The 17,723-nt window shown below is 43.2% G+C and overlaps 3 protein-coding genes across 5 annotated transcripts in view; all 3 read left to right on the top strand.

The window, feature by feature from the left end:
• The window catches only part of LOC134181480 (uncharacterized), a 10,854-nt gene extending 4,940 nt beyond the window's left edge, over positions 1-5,914 (top strand). The window contains exons 7-11 of one of the 3 annotated variants that reach the window (XM_062648752.1): positions 7-111; positions 432-542; positions 595-778; positions 839-1,054; positions 5,546-5,914. In XM_062648752.1, the coding sequence (XP_062504736.1) occupies positions 7-111; positions 432-542; positions 595-778; positions 839-873 (435 nt within the window). In that variant the 3' untranslated portion in view covers positions 874-1,054; positions 5,546-5,914. Of the gene's footprint in view, positions 1-6; positions 112-359; positions 543-594; positions 1,055-5,545 lie in introns of those variants that run through there. The other 2 variants (XM_062648751.1, XM_062648753.1) reach the window with 2 other exon arrangements.
• LOC134180820 (glutamate receptor 4-like) lies at positions 2,614-3,639 on the top strand. Its single transcript, XM_062648006.1, has one exon. The coding sequence runs from the start codon at positions 2,614-2,616 to the stop codon at positions 3,637-3,639; it is 1,026 nt and encodes a 341-aa protein (XP_062503990.1).
• Positions 5,915-7,062: 1,148 nt separating the features above from the next.
• Positions 7,063-15,867, top strand: LOC134181405 (glutamate receptor 4-like). Its single transcript, XM_062648680.1, has 13 exons — positions 7,063-7,241; positions 7,311-7,439; positions 7,577-7,828; positions 7,919-8,094; positions 8,163-8,240; positions 8,696-8,839; positions 8,897-9,007; positions 9,103-9,210; positions 9,271-9,417; positions 9,473-9,682; positions 10,834-11,130; positions 11,905-12,696; positions 15,498-15,867. Exons 1-13 carry the CDS (start codon positions 7,076-7,078, stop codon positions 15,723-15,725), a joined length of 2,838 nt encoding a protein of 945 aa, XP_062504664.1. The 5' UTR covers positions 7,063-7,075; the 3' UTR covers positions 15,726-15,867.
• Positions 15,868-17,723: the final 1,856 nt, after the last annotated feature.

The raw sequence follows: 17,723 nt of genomic DNA, 5'->3' as shown, positions 1-17,723 counted from the left end.
TTGCAGGTGGAGGTGCTCGACTTTTACGATTCTGTTGTAGCTGCTTCATATCTAGCAAAGAATGAGAGTCCGTGTAATGGTTCTCGTTCTTTGGCTAGCGTGCTTGATGAGGTAGGAAGAATGTGGTGGTGGTGGTGGTGGTGGTGGTGGTGGTGGTGGTGGTGTGTGTGTGTGTGTGTGTGTGTGTGTGTGTGTGTGTGTGTGTGTGTGTGTGTGTGTGTGTGTGTAGATATCCAGAAAGTCACATGATACATTAACTTTGAGCATGCGCAGTTTTCGTTCTTCTATTTGATTGAGCACCGGCTGCCGTCGGTATTTCTAAAGAAATGTGATAGTTACGTTCTTTTCGTGTCCACTAGATGTCGTCCTTCTATACGCACAAGCTATAGCAATTCCACGACAAATACACTCATATTGGTATCTCTATCTAGGCCAGTCTTCAAGGTATTCACGGACCTCTACGTTTCGACGTTTCTGTTCACGAAAGAATCCACCCATCACTGTATCACGTACTAGACATTAGCCCTTCGCTAGCTACAACGGTAAGTATGTTTTTAAGCAACATTTTCGTTTCCCATGTCTGTTGTTCGAAAGATTGGAGTGTACGACGTCAACTCGACTCACTGGCTGCACGAGCCGAAGCCGCTGGATGAATCACCGGGTTACTTGAAGTCACGTGGTCGCCACCGAAGGGAAGCGCGAGCATCTAAATGCTACAAAGCTGCTACAGAGACACAAAACAGCATACCAATACTTCGTGCCACTACAATTATTGGAAGTCTATTTTATTACCTTTATAGTATGATCTGTTTATGATTTTCTATTTTTTAATGTGCAGGAACCTCCGTTCGTTATCTACGATCCGAATTCTAAAGTTTACCCGAACGATCCTCACAACGGCGTCTACACGGGCATAGTTGTTGAGATGATGGATACACTTGCTGAAGAGTTACAATTTGAGTACGTCATGTCGGAACCTTGGGATGGAAAATACGGATCAATAAACGATGAAACAGGAGAGGCGAATGGAATGGTCGGTCAACTGTTCAATTGTGTAAGTCGACGCATTGTTAGTCTGTTTGCGTGTGGGAAAAGTTTTCTCCAGAATTTAGATGCTTGTATTGTAAAGGGCGTAGCGTGACCTTCAAACATGCAGGGGCTAGACCTTTTTTATCGGAAAATACGCCCATGATATTACAGAAACACGCCCAGTTGATTAAAATACAGTTGTAGGAGGACATACAAGAAAACTTACATTCTTATTTGATATACATACGTGTTGCATTACCTGGATTTGTCAGGATGTTTTGAATACATCTGGTTAAGGCCATACAGGCATTTATGGGTCCGCGTACACTTGAAACTGGGTCTGTTTCTGCTGATTGCTACACGGAATGCCGATCTTGATGGCCAAAGTGATGTGATAGAGGGCAACAGACTTAGTACATACATACATACTGCACATACATACATACATACATTTTTTTGTTACAAGGGCCCTTAGGGCCCAGGTTACTGCAGAAACTAGATACTTGCTACTTGCTACTTTACAATCTAAATCTAGCAGTCACTGTGTCACCAAGGCTCTTCATCTTTGCTGCTTGGACAGAACTGACACTTTGCTGCTTGGACAGAACTGAGAGAGAGGCAATTGTATGTTAGTTCCTTGCCCAAGGGAACTTATGTATATGGCCCTCCCGCACTTGAACTCTGACCCAAAGGTCCCGGATGTGGCCAATCTCCAACTGCACACTCTAACCAATTAAGCCACATACATACATACATACATACATACATACGTACATACATACATACATACGTACATATATACATACATGCATACTGTACATTCATACATACATACATAGATTGTACACAGGTACATACACATGATGTAACATAAATACATGCACACAAACATACACACACACACACACACACACACACACACGCACGCACGCAGGCACACACACACATACCTCTGAGTCAACATTCCAAAATGCGTGATACGGCTGCTGCCCTTCTATCATCGTTTGCAGGTCAACGTATACCAATTATAATACTTTAACAAATTTCACAAAATTGTTTCGAGGAGCCATGCATAGGAGTAAACGACAAGCCCACAATACTGGCTATATTAAGTAACCCACTCTAGCCGATGCCACGCTACGCCAACTGAAAGCAGTTTCTAAATGTAGGTTTGGACCAGAGCCACAGACGATGGGGTGTGTGGGGTGTGTGGGGTGTGTGGGGTGTGTGGGGTGTGTGATCAATTTGTGGCAGCAGTAAACGAACTGAGTTGTCCAAAATTGAACTTAATCCTACCACAACCCTAACTCAAATCCTAACCCGTGTGTATGTGTGTGTGTGTGTGTGTGTGTGTGTGTGTGTGTGTGTGTGTGTGTGTGTGTGTGTGTGTGCGTGTGTGTGCGTGGTGTACGTGTGTGTGTAACCGCATGCAGTACATTCCTGGCTGCCACCAATAGACCGGGCATCTAGATATTGCCTGTTGATTTTTAGCGCAACAGGTACATACTACACGAGCATGATCTACTCGATGTATCAAACATACTCGTATTTCTAACCCCGGCCGTTTTGGTGCAGACTGTAGACATGACAGCCGCAGCAATGTCGGTTACCGAACAACGCTCGAAGCACGTCTACTTTACGCATCCCTATTTCGAGGCAGGCAAGACTCTTCTCGTCTCCAACGTGAAAAGCTCGAGACTGCTGGCGTTCTTGGATCCGTTCGATCCTTACACGATAGCCGTTCTCGTCCTCAGCTTATTCACCACCGCTGTAACGTGGATCGTAATTAAAAGGATCTCGCTGTCCAAAGACGAAATAGAACTGCTCGGTCACGAGGGCGGCGACAATTCGTTACCGAGTAGGTGGGGTAACGCGCTCTGGTATTTCTACGCGACGGCCATGCAGTTAACCCCGGATGTCGGTCCCTCTGCGATATCGGGAAGACTCATCATGGCCGCGTGGTATTTCTTCACTTTGGTAATCGTGGCGACGTACACCGCCAATCTAGCAGCGTATCTCACAATCAAGAGTGCTGCAAAAAATCACGTGACGTCCGTCGACGACCTCGTCGGACAGACAAAGATCAAATACGGGACAGTAGCGGATTCATCGGTCGTCGACTTTTTCAAATATTCGCAAGTCGAGAAGTATAATCGCATATACAGAGGTTTGTCGAATGTCGACAACCTTACGCACGGACTAGATGAAGTCAAAGATGAAAGCGATCCGTATGTGTTCATCTGGGACACGGAAATTCTCGAGTTCGCGTCGAGCACCGACGGGTGCAACACCAAAGTCGTCGGAAGGCCGTTCAACAACCAGCACTACGCTCTGGCGTTTCCCAAAGACACGCCGTACGGGACGAACATTTCGCTGGCGATATTGCGATTGAGAGAGAGGGGAATGATCGAGGAGTGGATCGACAAGTGGATCTCGAAGAGCTCGAAGTGTGGCAGTGGGTCCGAGAGCGACGAGGAGAGAACGGTCAGTATCAACGACATGCAGGGTGTGTTCACGATTCTGTGTATTACGTTTGGAGCGGCGATTGTCGTCGCTTTCGTCGAGCGTCGGGTGCATGGCACGCCGCTAGAGCAGACGACGGATAGCTAAATGGAATTAGAGAGACAAACCGACACAGCGGAAGAGGTGAGGCGAAACAAAATATGACGTGCATGCATGTATGCATGTATGAAGCCTCTTTGGTAGTCTCGCGTACCCAGACCCCTTTCCGCCGCGTCATACATCCGGGCGACATTGGGTCTGGTAAACAGCCTTTGATTTCGCTGTGCCAGAAATCGGCTATCTAAAGACCGGATTTGCTTTATATACGCTTCACTAAAGACCAGACTCGTCTGCACGCAGTGCAATCCTATCTCTTCTCTTGTTTCGTAGAGAACAACTCGAAGACTGCTACAGCTAGAGTCGTTGCTGTTTGTAAAATCTGCATGTCTACAGCAACGGCAGCGGGAACGTTGACGTCGACAGGCTGGCAATCTGTCATGATCGACGTCGTACGTAGCGCTGTGCGCTTGTGTCACAACGAAGACTGAAATCAGAATGCGAAGGTACTCGATGTAAAGCGTCAACTCCAAGCCCTTCAATTCCAGTACCTATATCGCTTACTCTGGACTGTCCGCAGTCGCTTTAGACGTCAAAACAGCAAACAGCATCGAGTACGTTCGCATCCATTCAGTGCGTTCGCATTCAGTCTCCGTTGTGACACGAGCGCACAACGTTAGACATACGACGTCGAGCCTGCCTACGTCAACGTTTCCGCGGCCGCGAGTAATTGTTGCTGTAGACACGCAGATTTCACAAACAGCCACGACTCTAGCTGCAGTCTTCGAGTTGTTCTAGGAAACAAGAGAACCTAATTGAGATAGGATTGCACCGCTTGCTTACCAATCTGGTCTTTTAGTAGATAGCCGATTTCTGGCTACGCGGCACACAGCGACATCAAAGGCTGTTCACCAGACCAGATTTCGCCCGGAAGTATGACGCGGGGGAGAGGTCTGGCTGCGCGAGGCTACCTATTTCACAAGCCCTCTTAACGCGTGCAGGATAGAGGCGAGAGTGGGGCGCAGCGACTAGCCTCGCTCAGACGTAGTGTGGATTGCAGCCCCGGATGCGCTGACATCACCACTACGTCTGGTTCGGTACCGCTTTTCTGGGCGGGAGTAAGTACGTATGTGATCAAATTCTTCAGCGTGTGTCATACTAAACTGATATTAGCTAGGAAATGAGCTTTCGATTAGACTTTGCCATTGTTCTAGCGTCTGTAGTTGTCGACATTGCGATTTTAGGCCGCTGTCGAGCGTTGGTAAGAGATTGTAGCTACGCTAGGGAGCGTAGTGGTAAAATAGTAGATCGGAAATGGCACTTGCAGTGCATCTTACGCCTTTGAACGCGTACAAAGATTCCCAGTTGAAGCTGCAATGCGTCATATGCCTCTACTGCAATGCATTGGACTGCTGTCTGCACAATCGTTTCCTGTAATCTACTAAGCCGACAAAGTACACTTGTAACTAACACTAATCATGTCCTAGAGCTGACTGCAAGGGGCGATACCGAACCAGACATAGTGGTGATGGCGGTGCATCCGGGGCTGCAATCCACACTGTCTAGGGCGAGGCTACGCAGAGGCCCACTCTAGCCTCTATCCTGTGCGCGTTAAGCGTTCTGTCCCAGTCTAGCCTCCAGCCTGCGCGCGTTAAGATCTCCGCCCCACTCTTGCCTCTAGATCGTGCGCGCTCCGACCCACTCTAGCCTCTAGCCTGTGCGCGTTAAGAGCTCCCACCCAACTCTAGTTTCTAGACTGCGCGCGTTAAAAGCTCCGGCCTACTCTAGCCTCTAGCCTGCGCGGGTTAAGATTTCCGACTCACTCTAGCCTTTAGCCTGCTCCGTCCCACTCTAGCCTCAAACCTGCGCGCGTTATGAGGGCTTGTGAAACAGACTAGCATATATGTACAGTGTATCTAGTCTTATGACTTTTTAGTGAATTAACTTTAATGTTAAGGTGTGACCGTCTACGTATATCACCCGAAGTCGAAGACAAGACGTTAAGACTTAATTAATTGACAAAGTGATTATAAGCAATTCTGACTAGAGTCCTAAACACGTGGTGAGAGGTATGAAATAGTTGATTAAATAATAACTGCGACGAGACACCCTAGTGAAGCGGGACGTACCTGCTATTATCGATCATGCACACATTTGCACCAGTATAACCTTGCTGTAGGATTGCTGCTGAGCAGACTAGAAACTCAAGAGTTTGTCAAATCATGCGCATGCGCGTGACTGTATATATGCACTAGAACGCAGAGTTAATTAAATAGAAAGTTTATCTATGGAAGAAACATATCCTAACGATTCTGCAAGCACTTGATCTTCTGGATTCATGTTTAACAATAGAAAAAATTAATTGCTATCTTGATTTTGTCATACTGTACAGTTGTGACTCATCAAATCATTGCTCTACATCACGCCATGCAACTTGCTGTTTGTTCGGTCACGTAACGCACGCTAGCATGCAGCTGACCTGCGCGCGTCCGTTAGTGCTTCCGAGGCCACGAAATTTAAAACGCGCCATTTCGGCGGAAATAGTCTTGAATGTTGATCTAATCTGTACAGTCATCGGTAAACGTGGAAGTGCGTCTCTACCTTACATGCGTCCCTGCATGCATACGTAGAGTAATTCTCTACTTTGTCTCAATCCGGGAAATGAGAAGGGCGGAGTGAGACTTGGTCGAGTCTATACGTTGCTGCGTTTCTAGTAATTGTTTGGGTCCGTCATGCTATAGTTGGTCCAGTGGCCATGCACACGTGTCTGCCATAACTGCATGGTTTACCGAACCATAACCATAACAGCTAACGAAAACAGGTGGCATCCCTGCCTAGTACTTCATGCACCTATCACTAAAGGTTAGCTAGCTAGACGTTCGAGAGTCCTAGAGCCTATCAGATTCGTTGCTTTTGGAATAAAATCGAACACGAAGCAACAGCCTTGCCTGAGACTGCAAAAAGCCCACGATCTCTCTATAACTCCAACAACGTTATTGCATTGATATAAACAATAAGCCGCGACACTAGCCTCGGTATTCCAGACTGCTTTATGCACGTGATGGGAGGGGAGAAAGAAGCTGTAAGTGACTTCGGAAGAGGCTCGACTGCTCAAGTTCAGAGACATCCGCTCCAACCAAAACCACCGCTCCAAAAACGGCCAATCAGCGCTGTAGATAACTGATGACGTCAATGAGTACTTTGTAATTACCTCTAAGCGATTAACAAGACGATTGTAATAGCACAGTGGGGTGCAGATAACCTAAACGCGACGCGCTACATGTTTTGCTCCTGACGACATGATAACTCATCGAATGCTTGTCATGCAGACGTTACTGAACGATAGAGTCATTGCAGCGGATGATCCGACTATTTTGTCTAACTTTTGCTGACAGTCTCTCCTCCCACTCTCTCCTCCCACTCTCCCCTCCCATCACGTGCACAAAGTAGTCTGGAATACCGAGGCTACGTTAACACGCGCGGGTTGATGTTTCGTCTCTCACTAAGTTACTGCTATCCTCCCAAGTGTAAAAAACTCGGCGTAATCTCAATCTCGTATATGCACCTGTTTGCCGTATTTCTAACTTTCCAACTGCTGAGCGGCGACTATGCACGTGGCGATGGGAAACATGGTCGAGCCAATACACTCGCCTGTACGTGAATGCCAAATCTACTAGAGTCTGTCGCGATGTGAGTAACATGCATGCGATTGTGTTGTACAGACATACTCGTGGATAACGCTCACTCGGCCGAGGCGCTCGAAATCGTGAGCGACAACGTCGACGGCAGCGGAAAGCGAAACGACTCGACAGAACGGCGGAGATTGAAAGTGGTCAACGCGCAGACAAGAGGTGCTGCATGATACACACGACCGATCGAGTTGACCAGCCGAGTTGTTAGAACGTTTGGCGAGACATCTCGACGACGCACCCTTAACATACATGCAGAGAGAGAGAAATTCGATGCACGCCGTTTGTGTGTTCTCTAGATGACGCTTGTCGTGTCGTCGGTCGACACCCGGTCGTACACTTGACGCGACTGTGTCTGCCGTCTCATGCTGCTCACGATCGCATACCGATCGTGTCTACCCCGTGTGAACGGAAGATGAACTTTCAGTGTTCACATTCACACTCCCACTTGAGTTTCGCTTCAGGTGACGGCCTGGATGCAGCTGTCGTTGCGGCCGTCGCCAGAAGTCGCAACTGGACGTCGACAGTGTATGTTGGAGATTCCAACGAAGGTAAGAAATGTAACACTAAAACTAAGGAATGTAACACAGAAACTAAAAAAATGGTGTATTGGCCACGCCCTCCGGTTTGTTTATCAACAGATACTTCGTTTGTCGATCGACTTATGCATTTGAATTCGCCGTTTCGTATTTCCGAGTTTGTTTTCGTGAAGAAGGAGACGGATGTCGAGATTGTTTATGCTGGGATTGTCGAGAGTGGTGGAGATTTCGTGCTGGTTCATTGTCACACTCTCGCGTGTTATCGAGTGGCGAAGAAGGTGGTGACGCACGAGAGGGAGTGGTTCGATGGTGTAGGTGATGTTTGTCGTTGTTGTTGTTGTTGTAGTTGTTTCGTATGCGGGATGAAAGAGAAAATGGAGACTTGCGGCGACCGTGGCTTATGACTGGATATTTATCGGACCAGGTGGTGTGTGTGTGTGTGTGTGTGTGTGTGCGTGCGTGAGTGCCTGTGTGTGTGTGAGCGCGTGCGTGTGTGTGCGCGCGCTCGTGCGTGAGTGTGTGCGTGCGTGTGTGTTTGTGTGTGTGTGTGTGTGTGTGTGTGTGTGTGTGTGTGTGCGCGCGCGCGAGTGCCTGTGTGCGTGCGTGAGTGCCTGTATGTGTGTGCGTGCGTGAGTGTGTGCGTGAGTGTGTGTGCGCGTGCGCGTGAGTGCCTGCGTGCGTGCGTGAGTGCCTGTGTGTGTGCGTGCGTGTTGTGTGTGTGTGTGTGTGTGTGTGTGTGTGTGTGTGTGTGTGTGTGTGTGTGGTGTGTGTGTGTGGTGTGTGTGTGTGTGCGTGCGTGTCTGTGTGAGTGTGTGCGTGCGTGCATGTGTGAGTGTGTGCGTGCAAGTGTACTTAACTTATTACCGTTTATTACCTTAGACTCGAGCTGCTTCTTCTATTGTTTCTCGCACAACATACGGGTTCCAGAAAGCTATCCCTAACACTCCAGATGTTACCCAACTTCTTCACACGGTACCATCACTCCAGTTGTCCCAACCTCTGCCTACTAATTTCCAGCAACAAGTAACGAAAAATTGATTTCTAACTGTGTGCACAACAGATTTACCTGATCACGTTTAGCTGCAAGTGCTTGACTTCCATGACTCACTACTGGCTCTCTTTCACATCCTAGAAAACAAGAACAAGCGCAATCTCACTACACCAGAGTCTTTGCGTCATACAGTCAACAAGGCAATTTCTCTATATAATTATAAAATGAAAAATTAATTATAAATAGAAATAAAAATAAATAAAATTTTGATGTAAGAATTTGGTTGTTTGTTTAGCACAATCTGCGTGGCATTGGTGGGCCAATCGAATTCGATATTTACTCAGAGAGAACGTTCCCTTTCATCTACAATATCTTGGACATCAGTCCCTTTCGCACCACTACAGTTAGTGTCTAACAAACGTGTCTCTACGCATTCAGTCTTCATCCATAATTATTCTATAAGGTTGGAGTTTATGACGTCACTACCGGTTGGATGCGTGAAATGTCGCCTGTGAGTGTCGAGAGCAGCAGAAAACTCAATCGTCGTTATCGATCAGCGGCAAAGCAATGTACTCCAGCAAACGGCGTATTTAGAGCTACAACCATGATAGTAATTAATTAATTAATATATTAACAAATAACAAAGTAATATTTATATAAATTAGGAACCGCCATTTGTCATATACGATCCAAACAACACTTACCCGGATGAGGCTCACAATAGCGATTTTGTTGGAATCGTAGTCGACATGATGAATTGGATTGCCAAAGAGATGCAGTTTACCTACACCATGTCCGTGCCTCCAGATAAAAAGTATGGGTTGGTGAACAAGTCGGGTGAAGGAAACGGAATGGTCGGCCAAGTAATGAGATGTGTAAGTGACCAAAAGTGTAAAAATCAGACAACTAATTATAAGAGGGTCACGTGTAGCTATGGTATGTATGCACTGTTTTCCACTTTTTTTTATAGTTGCAGTTAAGACAAATGATTTAATTAATTAAATATTTACTTTTCACTGTGTCACTGGTGCAATGGCAAACTTCTAGCTGTATAGTTATTTCAAGTCCGTTGCAAATAGTTACAAAATATTTTCTAATAGTTACAAAATATTTTCTAATAATTAAAATTTTTTAAATTTAAATTTAAATGTCATATTTTTCAAAATAAAATTATATTAATATTAAAGCAGGTTTATATAAAAATTTAAAAAGCACCAAAGCTGAATGTCGTCGTTGATAGTTATTTCAAGTCAATGGAAATCGTAAAAATACTTTCTAATTATTTACAAAAATAATTTCATTTTATTACGCTACTATATTATACGTATGTGTAGTAACAAAATCTAATACCATAATATTTTACAGTTTCAATGCATTTAAATTTTTATTATAAATATCATATTCTTACGATTTAAAATTATATCAGTAAATTTTTGAAAGCACTAAAGCTGGAAGTAAGAATATAGCAACAAAAATTCAATGTAAATTTTAATTTACAATACTTTAGCTTTAATTTAATTTGCAAATTTATAGTTTTTCAACATAAACATTATACTAATATATATGTATGTATGTATGTATGTAATATATATATATATATATATATATATATATATATATATATATATATATATATATATATATATATATATATATATGTACGTATGCATGTATGTATGTATATATATATATATATGATTCTTTGTGCTTCCGTCCTTAGGCCGGATATGTGTTATCTGTGTTATCTGTATTATATAATGATATATTACACACACACACACACACACACACACACACACACACACACACACACACACACACACACACACACACACACACACACACACACACACACACACACACACACACAATTTAGATAGAAAATTTCCGAAAGTATCAAAGCCGAAAGTCCCACCTGATCATGTTACCTTAATTAACTTAATTAATTAATTAACTAAGTACATACACATGTACTTACTTTCACAATCGTTTATTAAATTATTCATTGTATTTATTTATTACACAGGAAGTTGACCTCATAGCGGCGGCTATAGAAATTAGACAAAGTCGCGCAAAGTATATTCATTTCACAGAGCCTTATATCGACGTCGGCAAGAGCTTGCTTGCATACAAGAACGAACCCGACAAGTCGAAAATGTGGTCGTTTCTCGAACCGTTCGACGTTTCTACGAGAGCTATGATCGTCGGTGTCACCGTCTTCGTCTGCATTTCCTTTCTCTTGACGAAAAGATGGAGTCCACAGATAAAGAACGAGAACACAGATGATATGGAGTCGACCCGTTGGGGCCAATCGATGTCTAAGGTAAACCACATAACAGTAATTTTGAATTAAATACAATACATAAACTAAACGTATAAAATTAAGATTTTGTATAAATTATCATAAATATATTAAATTTAAATTTAGATTAAATAGAAATCAAACTAAATACAATTTATAACAATCAATATTTTAATATATTTAATAGTAATTTACATAAAATTTATGTAAATTACTATCAAAATATATAAAATGTAAATTTGAATTAACACATTGCATTTACTAAAATAAGTAAAATATATATGGAGCTGTCGTTTACCCATTGGTAGTGGAATCATTTGCAACATGGAGCACACACAGACTAACATATATAATACATGTATTTGAATTAAGTATATTCCATTTAATAGAATAAATTAAATATGTAAATTAATATTTGCTACAAATAATATAAATAAAAATTTGACAAATCATTTTCAATATATATACAAAATATATAAAAATTAATAGTTTAGATAAATTACTCTATATTTTTAAAAATTTAAATTTGAGTTAAATACATTGCATTTAATAATGTAACTTAAAATTTATAAAATTAATTTTTATATGAATTGCTATACAATATTTGGCATAAACACAAACCACTCTTAATTAATAGAATAATGAAATATATATTAACAGTTAATATTTACTATAAATATATTATAATTTTAATTTGACTTAGTTACGCAAGTTGCGTTCATAAAATACACAAAATATGTAAATTAGTATTTACATAAATTACAAACAAATCAAATTCTTTTATTCCACATTAAGGAAGTCACCAATTCGCTTTGGATATTCTACACTTCAGCCATGCAGCAGGGCCCGGAAACGATCCCCTCCCTCTCGGGCAGCGTCCTCGTCGCCGGTTGGTTCTTCTTCTGCCTCGTCATCGTCGCCACCTACACGGCCAACCTGGCCGCCTTCCTCACGTCAAAAAGTTTCACCACGCATATCAACTCGATTCACGACCTCGCAGCGCAGACAGAAATAGTATACGGGACAGTGAGAGACACATCGATAGTCGACTTCTTAGAAACTTCCACACTTCCGGTGCACAGACGTCTGTACAATTTTATTAGCACAACCGACCACACGTTGGTAGAAACCGCCGAGGAGGCAATCGAGCGAGTGCACGAACGAACGAAGGGAGAGTTCATTTTTATCTGGGATGAACCGATTCTCGAGTACATCGCCTCCAATCGCCCGTGCAAAAGTCAGGTGATCGGAAAGAGATTTAGCATGCACGCCTACGCTCTGGCAATGCCCAAAGGGATGCCGTACGCGGAAAACTTTTCGCTGGCGATTCTGAAACTGAGGGAGTCCGGGTATTTTGACGAGCTGACGGACAAGTGGCTGGGAGCGGGCGAGTGCGACTCGTACCGAGCGTCGATGGATGAGACCGACGTCAAGCAACTGACGATTGTCGATTTGCAGGGAGTGTTCGTTATTCTAGCCTCCACCGTTGCGTTGGCCGTTGTCGTCGCTGTAGCTAAGCGTATAGTGTGGAGAGTACGAAGACCAAAGTGTTATCCGAAACAGAAAAAAGTCTCGTCCGATGTAAACGTAAGGCAGAAATTCTGTTTTTTTCAGTGGCGGATCGGTGTGTGTGTGTGTGTGTGTGTGTGTGTGTGTGTGTGTGTGTGTGTGTGTGTGTGTGTGTCTGTGTGTGTGTGTGTGTCTGTGTCTGTGTCTGTGTGTGTGTCTGTGTGTGTGTCTGTGTGTGTGTCTGTGTCTGTGTGTCTGTGTGTGCGCGCGCGTGTGTGTGTGTGTGTGTGTGTGTGTGTGTGTGTGTGTGTGTGTGTGTGTGTGTGTGTGTGTGTGTGTGTGTGTGTGTGTTAAAGACAAAGGCGTGCGTTACGCTCCCGACATATTGTCAAGACAAAGGCGCGCGTTAAGCTGGATTTACAATATGCAAACGCTTGAGCGTCGCGTCACGTCGCGTAGTACAAATTCAAATTGTAAATGGTCTATGCGACGCGACGCGTCCAAATAGAACCAAGTTCTATTTGAGCGTCGAATCGGAAGCTGTACACGTCGCGTCGGAAGTAGCACCTTGATTTCGACCAATCACAGCCAACTATAAATGCACGTGTGGCTTCCGTGGGCAATGGTTATTGATTTGGGCGCTGTACTCGACGTTGAGCGGTCTACAGATTGTGTAGGGAGCTGTCCTTGCTTGTGGATGATCAACTGCAAGACGTACAAAGACCTGCGTGCATGGGAGAACGCCTAGAAATTGATTTTGAGCAAGCTGGGGGTTCCGGCAGAGTTCTGCTAGTAGAAAATCGAAGCGCGAGTGGTCAGTTCAATAATTCAGGCAGCGACGTCTACGGCGCGCTGAAATCGTATTGTGAATGGTACGACGCGTGTGACGCGATACGTGCCACTCCCACGCAAGACAACGTGACTGAACGCACGCGACGCGACGCTCAAGTGTTCCCATATTGTAAATCCAGCTTTAGGCACCCGACATAAGGTTGCTGTATAACGCAGACTGCAGACAGCAGACTACGGAATGGGAACTTTGGCGGTCTCAAACGCAGGCGCACATACTTATGCACATACCTTCATGTGTTGATGTTTTCGGCCTTGCGCTTCAACTGCATCAACAGGTTGGCAGTGAGAGTTTGTGGCATGCTTAGTGAAACAGCACGGCTAAAGGCTGGTTCACGCTCAGCTGAGCGTCAACATCAAAGACACCACCTTGACGCAGGCGGCATCATTTGATGTTGACGCTGACGCTGCAGGGCCGGCGGAGCCCTCCAGATGTTGGGTGGGCCAGGCCTGCTTGGCTAGGCTCCGCCCACTTGACAACTTTTGACTAAAACCGTAGAGCTAAGGTGACTGAGTTTGCGAGGCGTGTTGTGCCCGTCCCACACTTCATGCTGTGAACTTCCGAATTATGTTTGGTTTGTCTCATTTGTAGAGGTGAACAATAACTAATATATTTAATTACCTATACCATTTTCCGGACGTTTTCGCCAAGCGCCTGTTGGTGGAAGTTCTATTTTCGAACGATGGGTGGGCCATGGCCCACCTTGCTCCGCCGGCCCTGCGCTGACGCTGGAATAGGATTCATTTCTATTCCAGCGTCAACGTCGGCTTCAGCGTCAATATTATGAACCAGGCTTAACCAGGCTTAAGCCTCTTCGAAGCCGCTTCTATCTATGCGAGACTATATCTAGATATGTATACCTATAGATCTACGTGGATCGAACACGACGAGCTACTGAAACCAGACGACCAACGCACTAGCTAGATAGCCTAGTGTTTCTCCATCAGAGTCTGTTTGTCAAATGTTTCTGTTGATACTGTGTGTGGGGAAGCGACAGTTGGAAGAGCGAGTTGAAAACAATGGCTAGCAGTCTACTGGAAATAAAGGCGGGGACGTGTTGTCTCTTTTGTGCTTCAGTCTTTCAGTTTACGCTTCCAACTGTCTCTTCCCCACACACAATATCACCACAAACACTTTACAAACAGACTATGCATGATTAAGAAACAGTCTAGTGCATTGCACTACCCTAATTGTCGCATGCGATCGATTGACGGAGATCTATTGTTAGGTACGACGTACGCGCGCTCACATAGATCAAGATAAAAGCAGCTTCGAAGAGGCTTAGCCGTGCTGTTTCACTGAACATGATGTTGAGCTACAAATTCTCACTGCCAATATGTCGCAGTTGACGCGCAAAGCCGGAAACATCAACATGTATGGCATGTGCATAAGTATGTGCACATGCGTTTGAGACCGCCAAAGTACCCATTCCGTAGTCTGCAGTCTGCGTTTTACAGCAATCGTCCCCCCCCCGACATAGGGTAGGTCGCGAGACGACAAGCGCGGAATTGATAATTTATTACTAATGAGACAGAATCAAGGAAGCATTGATTACAGTACCACTATAAACCTGTCGAATAAATTATGGAAGAGCCTAGAGTAGGCTGCAAGCAAAGATAGATAACGCGCGCTAACTAAAGCCGTCACACGATTGATGAAGTTCTAACGAACTGTTTCTCATAACATGTGTGGTCTAATAGACAACTATATCAAACAAATTAGCTTCACTACTTTATACAAAATATCAGACACACTTCCAGATTTAGATAAATAGGTATTTAATTAATCAATAATCCGCTCACCGAAGAGGAAGTATGCGTTACTGCAGCGCTAGCTAAAGTATTCTTAAAGCGGACGCCATGGCCCCTCGTCTCTTGTTGCTTGTACATGTACGGCTCTCCAGACATTCTATCACATCTGCGCATGCTCACATGGCCTCGCGCGCCTTGCCGCTACACACTCTCCAAACCCTCCAGTCTCCACTGTGTTTACTGAAACATCATAATTACATAATAGTGTGTATTTTTAGTCGGTGAAGCTCACGAGTTTGAAAATAGTTGGAGATTGTGAAGACGCGGAAACTCCCACGACCGACGTCAGTACCCCGGATCTACAGACTGTACGACTTGAAGTCGAGACGACTCCGAATGCGGACAGTAGTACGGCGAATCTAGAAGGCGATACACTCGCAGAAAGTGAACAAGAAAAGAAACAGATCGCGGACATCGCTACTGACATGCATCCAGACTGTGACTAGTGTACTCAACAACTGCATGGTTTCCATGCAAAAATATACATAATATTATATCTGTATTACTACTGAATGATTTCTAGGTATATCATACACGTGATTAGGTAATTTGTATTTGTTTTGTCAACGTCTGTTCACTTTGTATTAGCCTCGGCCTTCCAGACCCGTGTAGCGCTGATTCAAAATTGCTGGTTGTCTGCATGCGTGGTCTCTCTTCAAGCGAGCTAGAATTGAAGCTGTGCATCGAACACTTTTATTTATAGATTTCTAGCGTTAGCTCATTTAATTAAAATACATGTAATAATACATATACATCCGGGAACCTGTTAATAACAGCTTTTATTTAATTTTAATCAACATTATTAGCATATAGACTGTTAACGCGCGTGTAGATACCGTATACCGCAAACAATGGCATACTTGAATATGCAAACTCATGCGCATCTCATTTCTGACCGTCGGAAGCAAATCGACTGTTCGATTGAACCCAGGGTCGAATCCAGAGAGGGTTCAGGGGTTCAACTCCCTCTTTTCCAATAGGCGTGGTTCAATAATTTTATATAATTTTATTAGAAAAGAGAAAATTATTAATGCTATAAATAACTGCTAACGGTGAATCCCCTCTTTCAAAAATTCCTGGATCCGGTGTAGCAGCGGATTTGTTCCGACGTAGGGTGCGCCGCGGATTTGTTCCGGGTGGCTCCTATTGCTTTATGGGGCCACACCCTACAGAAAACACCTAACGCGCGCATGAATGTTACTACTCTCGTCGGGACCCCCTTTCAGAGATTTCTCTCCATGTAGGATATCTGATCACTACTTCTCCGACCATTCAATTCCTGAAGTAAACTGCACATGCAAACTTTACTGATCTCACTAATCGTGTTAATCTTTTGAAATATTTTCAATTATTTATATTTATCTCTTTATCTAATATAATTAGTTGCAATTGGTTGCAAAATGCCAATAAATTCAAAGTCTTTACAAACAATAATTTATATCAACATATATATATATATATATATATATATATATATATATATATATATATATATATATATATATACATACATATAAATAGAGGTACTACATATTTTCAATAATATTTCTGTTGCTGGTATATATTGTTTAATTAATTTAATTAAGTATTAATATGCACATATCTAATCACCACTTCTGAAAATGTGTGTATACAAGAAACAACTTTTCATGCAAACTTCTACAGACCGTTATTGTTTTAAAAAGTAGGATACTTGATATTAATAATTAACGCTACAACTTTACTAGTAGTATCTAGCTGTAATATATATGTGTCAATTCAGTAAAGTTGACAAAGATCTTGGGGTTCTACGTGGCAAGAAATTGCGGAACAACTTGTGTCGACCAAGTGAGCTAAATCACAAAAACAAACTAGAAATAAATCAGTACAAGAATACAAACTAAAACTACCTTCTACCGTCTACATATACTACAAAATCAAGCCAAGATCTTGGCAGCTGCTGTGGTCTTTCAGGATCTTTCAAGATCTTGAGGTGTAAACACCCTGCTACATGCGCAAAGACGAACAGATGACAGTTTGCTTCTGTATGTACTTTCTACAGTAAGGAAATAGACTCTCCTTGTAACCATTGCCTAAAACAATATGTTATATTGAACGAAACAAATTTCTTGTGACTTCTTGACCACATCCTTAATTTTTCTTGCAGGAACCTGCACTAGCCAAACAGCAGGTAACATGGTCGCAATACAGCCAATACTCTTGTACCGATTAGGAAAACAAACAAAACGTTATTATTATTATTATTATTATTATTATATTATTATTATTGTTGTTGTTGTTAAATATGACAAACCAAAAAACACAACAACTTTATTGATATCATACTAAGAATAAGCCAACCATACTATAACTAATTTAAAAAGAAAATTACTATTATTATCATCATCATAACACCATAATATTTATCTCAACTCACTGCAGCAGAGAATCTAACAACTCCACTG

The sequence above is a fragment of the Corticium candelabrum genome, chromosome 6 (assembly GCF_963422355.1).
Source record: "Corticium candelabrum chromosome 6, ooCorCand1.1, whole genome shotgun sequence".
Lineage (NCBI taxonomy): Eukaryota > Metazoa > Porifera > Homoscleromorpha > Homosclerophorida > Plakinidae > Corticium > Corticium candelabrum.
Note: the sequence above shows the minus strand (reverse complement) of the source record. Positions and strands in the feature narration are given on the sequence as shown.

Bases quoted from the DNA above. Each gene is read 5' to 3' on its own strand.
- LOC134180820 (XM_062648006.1), top strand. From the start codon at position 2,614: ATGACAGCCGCAGCAATGTCGGTTACCGAACAACGCTCGAAGCACGTC.
- LOC134181405 (XM_062648680.1), top strand. From the start codon at position 7,076: ATGTTTCGTCTCTCACTAAGTTACTGCTATCCTCCCAAGTGTAAAAAA. The intron at 9,211-9,270 runs GTTAGTGTCTAA...TTATTCTATAAG, and splicing joins GTCCCTTTCGCACCACTACA to GTTGGAGTTTATGACGTCAC. The intron at 11,131-11,904 runs GTAAACCACATA...TTCCACATTAAG, and splicing joins GGGGCCAATCGATGTCTAAG to GAAGTCACCAATTCGCTTTG.